This window comes from Hermetia illucens, chromosome 5 (assembly GCF_905115235.1).
Source record: "Hermetia illucens chromosome 5, iHerIll2.2.curated.20191125, whole genome shotgun sequence".
NCBI lineage: Eukaryota > Metazoa > Arthropoda > Insecta > Diptera > Stratiomyidae > Hermetia > Hermetia illucens.
The window spans coordinates 92,975,723-92,984,791 of record NC_051853.1 but is presented as its reverse complement, the minus strand read 5'-3'; the positions used below and the strand labels follow the sequence as shown (position 1 = coordinate 92,984,791).

At 39.3% G+C, this 9,069-nt stretch overlaps 1 protein-coding gene across 1 annotated transcript; it reads right to left on the bottom strand.

The window, feature by feature from the left end:
* Positions 1–4,993: 4,993 nt before the first annotated feature.
* On the bottom strand, positions 4,994–7,301 carry LOC119658159 (protein tailless). Its single transcript, XM_038065427.1, is given in 3 exon segments — positions 4,994–5,808; positions 5,869–6,162; positions 7,075–7,301. Coding segments are annotated over 3 exon segments (1,200 nt in total). The 5' UTR covers positions 7,166–7,301.
* Between the last annotated feature and the right edge of the window lie 1,768 nt (positions 7,302–9,069).

The window sequence follows — 9,069 nt, the reverse complement described above, 5'->3', positions numbered from 1 at the left end:
GAGACCTTGGCGCGTTCTTACAGATGTGAACGTCAATCCATCTCTCGAGACATTTCAGCAAAAATGATGAATTTCACTGAGTTTAGATAATCATCTTTCCCAGGCTTCGGTATAAAGAGTACCTTTACTTTTTGCCGAGAGGTAGTTACATAATCCAGAGCAAGCCATGCTAGGGAAACGGCTTTTTACGGCCTATACTTTTAATTTCTTTCATAAAATTGATTTATCCTTTACTTTTTGGAAGAAGTATGCAGCTATAATGAATACTTCTGCGAAGTAGAAACTTGCTTTATTGTTTTGGCATCGTAGATTAAGCGTAGGTAACCACAAATTGCCTTGCCACTTGTGAAGAATGAAAACTTTGCATCCGTTTTTCTGGAAAACTCTCTCTTCTCTGCTCTGTCGATCAAATAATTTAAACAAAATTGACCGAAATATGACGAATTTACAATAATATTTGAAAAAGAAGACGAGGCAGACCCTGCTTGAGATGGACCGATGGCCTAGGTCAGGACGCCAGACAGCTTTTAGGGATATCGAATTGGTGGACCTTGGCGCAAAACCGGGATGTCTGGAGTTCCTTATTAAGGCAGGCCTTGACCGAATACCGGTTGTTGCGCCGTTGATGATAATGATTTGAATTTGATTGAATTTCTATTAAATCTGTCCGCAGAAAAAAAAAGGCTTCCAATGTGGTTTCCCCAATTAACTTCCGAACTTGAAGTTTTGCACGTATTGGCCTTTGCATGTACCTAAAAGTTTTGTTTAAATTATTTCTGAAAATGTTGTTTTCAACTTTACTGTTTACGGTTATAGTGATTGACACTAAATTTGGTGGAAAGGTGGAAACTTACGAACGCTCGCTTATACAATGAGATATATTATTCTATGCCGAATATAAAGGGGGTGTACCTTTTTTTCCACCAAATATAGTCATCTGGGGTATCAAATAAATGGTCCCGTTTAGAACTTTCTAAAGCATTCTTAGTTTGGGCATTTATTGGAAAGATGGGGACTGCGGGGAGTCGAAAGTGATAATTTCTTTCACGGACCAATTCTCGGAAACTACTCAATCGAAAAATCTGAAAAAATCAAGAAACTGGCACTATATGGTGGAAAGTGGATATTCTCACATAACATATGTTGTCCTTTGTTAAAAATGGATACATACAAGGCGAAAAACTTATTTTGATGAATAACTTTTGGGGGTGAAAAGTGAAAGTGAAAATTAAAAAGTTATGTTTGAGCTTTCTGAGTTCCTTTTTTCTAATTAAAAAATTTGTGCCTTTACGTTTGAACATCAATGTCAATATGCGACTTCATTCCATATCATAGATACTCTCCGTTTTTTCGCAAAAAGTATTAAATAACTTGTTGCCTGGAGAGTCATCTCTTCTCAATAACATCAAGGCAATGTCTGTCAAAGCGAAGCTTATTATTGAAAGTAACACCAAGTTCTTGGATGGAGCTTCGGTATGATAAGCAACGCTCGCTCGCCAAGAAAATAGGAAATCAGAGTAGGAGAAAATTTTGTAGAGTACCATATCGAATGGTATTTACTAATGTTTAGCGCCAGCTCATTTATAGAGCACCAGTGAATCAGATTGGTATGTCCAACTTTGGCTCACACAGCACGGTAGAGCGAATGGATAAAAATAGAAGTAGATCCCGAATTGATAACTGAGGTACACCAGAGGAGAAGAACAGCAAACGGAATACAGAACCATCAAAAGAAACGCAGCAGGACCGGTTTGAGGGGCAGGTGTCGAGCCATGTATCAAGTGATAAGAGAATGCTTAAGTGCGGTAGGTTTGGGAAAAGATATCGTGTGATTGACATGTGAAAAAATCATGTAGAAAACATGCATTTTCTACCGAGAACTTCGCTGCTAAACTCTAATAGCGAAATGATACAAACAATAATAGTTTTACAATTGCCCTAGATATAACTCAATCAGCGAAAATGGTTGCTTCGACAATTTTTCTGAAATATGGGATTTCATCGATTATACTTGTATTATGGATAAAATTTGCTTTTATGGCACGAAACGTTCAACTTATTTATTAGGTGATGCAGAGATTCCATATATATGGTTGCCATTCACACTTTGGTGGAATATAGTGCGTCAACAGCACCAACGCGCCATAGCTCAGGGTTGCTTGAAATACCCCTCAGCACTCCCATGGCTTCGCGAGATGCTCGCAGTCATACTTTACTGTTCTGTGCCACGCGCCTTTGGGGCGACGCACTCGTCGGCATTCTTGGTAGAGTGCATTTCACTGCATGACGTAGCTCGCAACGTAATTGCCACCCCACCTTAATCTGTGACCTATCCACTGCCACTTCCGTCTTCCAATCACATCGTATACGAGTGTCAGGTCTATGCGCCGACCAAGCTATTCGTTTGAGATAGTGTCAGGCCAGCGTACTCTATAACACAAGGCAGATAGGTAGTGGGAAAAGTTAGGAGTTTTTGGGTATAAGTGGAGTTTCCATGTGCTACTGCCATATAGCAACACAGAAAAAACTCCAGCACAGAACAGTCTCAACTTGATCTTGGTGTTGAGATAACTGAATTTTCAGACAGTGCAACGATAGCGGATAAAGCGCTAGTAATGCGTTAGGCAACATGCAGTTCGGTGCCACCTTCGGCAGACACCACACTTCCTAGACATACAAATTAATACAGTTGGGGAGAGTGCAATTACCAATCAGACTGAGAACCATGAATTTGTTCATTATTTTGTTGGTGTTTATTTTCAGTCCAACTCTACTTCCCTCTCTTTCGAAATCCAGTGCGATTTGGCCAAGTTCCATGACCCAGTGAGAGAGTAAACAGATGCCATGGGCGTAGTTGAGATGTTTAAAGAAAGAAGAAAGATCGACGATGCCCATTGAATTCCTCCACGCCATTTTGACAAGGCAACACCGATAACAAGAAGAAGTAATATCGGTGACAGGATGCAACCCTGGGGGACTCGGGTTTGGACTTCGAAATCCTCCGAGATTTTACCTAAGTGCAGCACTTCACATTTTGCGCCATCATATGCCGCTGCAATAACAGCTATTAGTTTCTGCGGAATGCCGCTCATCCGTAGAATACTTCCGAAATACTCTATGTTCACGCTATCAAAAGGTTTCTGAAAATCAATGAAGAGTAGATGTAGCGAAGCTCTAAATTATCCGTACTGTTTCAAAATGATCCGTAGGGTGTTATAGTGGTCAATGCAGGAGGATATCCAACAGGTTTTCGAGATGTTCTTCGATGCGTCCCAGGATTATTTTAGCTATTATCTTTGCACTTTCCAATTGCCACACTCAAAGCGGGTCCCCTTCTTTGGGATGTTGACGATCATCCCCTTTCTTCCACGCTCTGGAAAAGATATCGGATTCAGAAAATTTTCGTAGGAGTCGAAGTAGCAAATCTGTAGTAACCGCAGGTGCAGCGGTAAATAACTTTGCGGGGAGACCGTCAAAACCAGTATTTGGGTGCATCGATGCCTGAATTGATTTCCTTTCCGCTTGGAAGAATAGTCCATATTCGTATGTTACGACGACTAGCCATTTCATCCACAAGAGGACGAACTTCACTGCATGGTTCTTAATCCTAACCATGGCGAAGTGTTCCTTTCACCTCTTCAATTGTTCATTATCGTGGATACGAAGTCGGCGTCCTTCACAGGACTATCAAAAGATTTACACATGTTAGCTCTTTCGTGATGCGATATGTAGTTCTCAAATTATTGTGATATGCGGCATTTTTCACTTCCCTGACTAGCGCAGTAGCAAATTCTCTCTTGTGACGGCGTACAATAAACTGAGCTTCTCGGGATTTCGCTTGGTATCGGAGTTCGAGAGCGTCATGCTCACCATCAGCCGCAGTGGTCAGTAGAGCCTCAAACCCGATTCATTCATCGCTCTAGTTCCACAATGATGTTATGACGCCCCTTCGGGACATCTCCGACGATCTGTATAGCACCCAAGAGAAGACCATTTTTAATGGCGGCCCAATGCACATCGATATTCTGATGCGGGTTAATCAGTCTATTTGCCGCTCGATCGGCAAAAGAACTTCCCCACTATCGAGCGACAACTAGGTCATCAAGCACAAGATGTTGAGCTTAGGGGATCGTAGCTTCTCAACCCTGCGAAAATGGCGGGCGCAACACGCAAGTGATCACCGGATCACCAGATGGTGATCCCTGTCAAGGCCGATGCCGGACCCTCTCTGTTATGTTGTGTACAGAGATAAGAAGCTGTTAAATTCGGTGCTTAGTTTAGGGAAAATTACTTCTGCAATTCACAACAGATTTAGTTTTTCCTCCACCGTAACCTCTGTTAATGATCTTATTGTGAAGACTTTTCATTTTTGTTTTTTGTTTTTGATAGACGGAGAACTTCTCCTATTGTCCTATTCCCGAGGCCCCCTTCGTTTCGTATCCCGCTGAATCTCCTAACAGAACTAGGTATATATACTCCACTTCCAAACTTGCAATTTACGGCTGGTTAGTAACAAAATTGTTCAATAAAATTCGCCTAAATACCAACTTTCAAACTTCTCTTACTTTCGAGAACTCATTTTTACTTTACACTTCTATTGTTAGGTAAACTGCTACTCCCTCGTGGCATTAGTAGGCAACAACGTTTAAACATTTTGCGGGAACATTGGGACTGTAACAAATCATATAGTGCAACATGGTGTACCTTTTCATTACATAATTAATTGGAACTGTATAAATAATTGTTCTATTTGACGAAATTTATCGTATTTAATGCACTTTTTTATTGTAACTTTTCGTGTTATAATTTAATTTTCAACTTAAAATTGAGACATATTTCTATATATACTTCCTTTTATCACAGATGTTTTTTTACATTATTATTATTTCTGCTAAAGCATAATTCCGTTACGAATATTTTATTTACATGAAATATAGAATTCACTGATTGGGGCTAGACTATTACAATTTAAGTTTGATTAACCGAATGACAACTACAGCTTTTTAGTAATATACAAATCCGTAATGAGCCTCATAATAGTTGTATTTCCAATGCTTTTCCTGAAAAATAATTCTTCAATGGTGTACAGCGGTGCAGCCCGAAGATATGGAATTAGTCGGACAATATCATTGTAACGCATCTCTCCTGCTCGGGTGTCTATCAAGTAGTTCATAAGGTTCGCACGAGCTTCATCGTACATCCCTTCAACCTTCACGGCCTCCCGCAAAGCCATGAGAGCTGAGACCGAAGGATGATCCTTCCTATGAAAAGTGGAAGAAATTATGCGATCGTTGTATGCTTTCTGGAAAACGATTATCGCTCGGAGGTAATCAAACTCTTGCGGAGTTAAATTGAGGTTGACAATATGGTTCACAATTTGGTCGATAGTTTCTACATCCTTAGTCAATTGGTGCGTGTAGATATGGTAGCCCTTCTCTGCTATGTATGTTTGCAGAAGCTTTTGGAATTTCATAGGCATCATGTACTGGACTATTGAAAGGATGAATAGTTCTTTCCAGCTCCCTTCAATCAGAAGTAGTTGGTCAGCAACACAAAGATCCGTGAAAGCTCCCATGTGTTTTGTTAACTGAATATTACGGAACAGATGTTCAGCCGCAACCTCTTGAAGGCTTAGTTCGTTACTATTTGGAGGTGGTGGTGGTGGAGGTGGTCGTGGCGGTAGGAATGTTGGAGGAGGCGGAAGTAGACCTGGATGAGCAAATATTGAAGGTGGTGGAATATGTGGAATCCTGGGAATCGAGAGATCTAACACAAATGGTGGAGCACCAAATGGAGACATCGGTAATCCTGTAAGACCAGCTGATACTAAGCCATGCAGTGGCATTTCGCTGCCCATAACTTCATTGCAGATACTGATTTGTCTTCGAAGTGTTGAATTACGTGGACCTCGCTCATGTTGTACTGCATCTTTGTTCATACCAACTTCGAAACACTTTCTAAGTCGACAGGCTCGGCACTGATTTCGATGGGTTTTGTCGACTACACAACGTCCTTGATTATGTGCTTTGCAGACATATTGACGGTTCCGGCGAATTGATCGTTTGAAAAATCCCGCACATCCGTCGCAAGCGTAAATGCCATAGTGTTTGCCAGAACTATGGTCGCGGCACACTTTACAAGGAATATGATAAAGGATTCGACCTGCAACAAAAGAATTTATTTTTAGATTCCAACAAGCTTTGATTCAGTATGGAAGTGGAAAGTGGTTAGTTGATATCAACGTTAAATTTACTCTGCGGGTGAATGGAAGAGCGAAGAAGGTAGAAACAGGAACGTTATAGCTAACTTGATCATTTCATTATGGTTTTTCATTGGATTTAACGTTTACATAAACTTTTCAATAGTAATAATCATAATTGATGGAACGATAATCCAATTTAGACCCACGCCTTGAAATGTGTTATAGCGAGATTTGTTCTAGACGGCAACGCTATACTAGGAAGCAATGTGGGGAGCATTACGCTCATAGGAGATTATCAAAAGTAATTTCTGTTAAAATATAGCGGGCAGCGAGGTAGATTTTCACTAGGATTTATTCACCCTCAGTGCATAACTAAAGAAATGGCTGATTACTCAAAGAATCCGTACATTACATGAAAACGAATTAAAATTTTGGTGGCATTGATGAAATCGAAATACGTTCATTTTCCTACCGGTTTCCCTGCATGATATAACATTTACTTAAAATTTTTAAAGTTTACTGGGTTAAATGTCGACTCCGTAATTAAATAGAAAATAAATATTTTAAACTAAAAATAAATATTTTAAACCAAATGGTACTTTTCAGATGTAAATAACCTGATGGGGGTGAATGTTATTAAGGGAGCATCATATCAAATTACTCTCTGATGTATCTTTTGTAAGAAAGATGTACATCAATAAATAAAGTTGAGCACCATAACTAAATTCCACTTTTCGTGATTACAATATATTTGATGAAGAGTTGATCGGACAGATTTCCAATGATAGCAAAATAACTTGACTCACAAACTTACAATAAGTTAGTATGGGGGTTTATGCAGGACCTTTAGCATTATTGAAATCACTACTCACTTGAAGCTGTTGGCGCATTCATATTAGAAAATCGTGTCTCCATTGGAGGCGAGTTAGATGGCGAGCTGTTCGATGATTGCATTTTACACATTTAACTATCCTTTCTAACACTAAACTGAGTGCACAAAATATGCAGCACTTTCCTTCGTTATAATGGCTAATATTTGCACTATTTTAAACTACCGAATCTTTCCACTTTCGATTATGACAATTTTACAGCACTCTCACGCTTCATATCATCACTAAAAATTTTCCATTAAGATCATGAAAGGTCACTATCACTCATCAAAAGACCACTGGGAATTGCGCACAATTTATGAGGTTCCCATCCTTAATATACTATTCACCTAATGCCATGTACGCCCTGCTCAAATGAACAAGTCAAATTGGGCCTTATTGGTTCGATTTGAGCAACTAACCTCATTCACAGGGATGATCCTGGAGACGTTTATGCCGTGATCGGGGAGTGGCTTCGTTATTCCATCCCCTGGTATTTCAACTTTCTGCTGGCAAGATTGCCTTCTTCTACCCTCTAACTGCTACCACTGTACGACTGTCCTTTTCCTGAAAGCGAAACGTTAAAAGGCCAGGTTTATGAATGGCAAAGTCGTGTGTGTGCCTCGCTGGAAGGGACTAAAGTTTTATTGCTGTTTATTTGTTCACCTTTCGGAAGGCACTTCCACCCTTTACGTTGATGTTTACGATGTCAATGACGATGTGGTATTCATTGTGCAGGGGTTGCAGGTAGAAAGTATATTAAAATCGGTCTAATGTCATAATAATAATGATCACATGGACCCTCTCTTCATTCATAAAAAATATTTGAAAAATGCCTAAATTAAATATTTGCTAAGGAGTTCCTGTGATATATGCTTGTATGTAGATATATGAATGGCATGTGTACTTGCCATTTTCCGAGTGGAATAAAAGAAATTATTAACTCATATCCAGATTATATTTTTCTTAGCAATGGATTTAGAGGAATTCTGTGACACAATTATTCTATTTATTCCAGAAATGAATATATTTGCGCTCTCGCTGTAAGTGAAGGGATGGAGCGTATTCCAGATTCGTAATGCTTTTTATCTACCGTTTATGAAATTGTTGATGAACTATTGAATTTAATATCCACCTTTCAGCATGGCTAGCATATTTGAAAACACCTCCTTCCGTGGTTCCTTTGAGGCATATACACTTAATATGTTCCAAATTTGACTACTTCATACTTAAAAACGCAAATCTTTTCTGACTTTATGAGTATTTGAAAATTTTGACAAACTTTTAGAAAAGTTAAAACGATGGAAAATACAAGTATGTGTCGACGCATGTGTATCTGTACGGATGCACATCAAATCCAATATATTATATTTTGAAAGCACGAGCATCATGGACTGAATTTCTGTGTCAATCGGGGCGATATTGTAGGATTATACGTCAATGGGGTTTACTTTTCAATTTTATCTGCTTTCTGTTACTCTTCAATAAGGAAAATAGGTAATGAAAAACAGTCACTTCGGACACATTTGCTATACCTCTCCTAGTTTCTGATAATATCTATTAGTTTCTTCCTTTCCCTGTCGCGCTATCGGAAGCTTCTCGAAATCGATGTGTGTAAATTCCGCGCACTGTTCCAAAATTATCCATAGGGTGTTAATGTGGTCAATGCAGAAAGATCCGTTTGATGCGTTCCTGGATTATTTTATGGATTTTATGGATTATTTATTATTTTATTTTGTTACCTTTGTGATGGCAGGTAGCGCGTAGATATCCCACCATTTTGAGAATATTAACAATCATCCTCTTCTTCTACTCTCTGGGAAAGATTTCGGATTCCTAAGATTTCCGTACGAGTGGGAGTGTAGTTATCTCCAACACCGATAATTACTGGAATTTATATTATGATAGTACGTTCGCCATTTCAAACCAAATACCAAGCGAGCACTGTTAACGAAGTCCAAAACTGATCATAGCACGAGGTGCGATATCCCAACATTT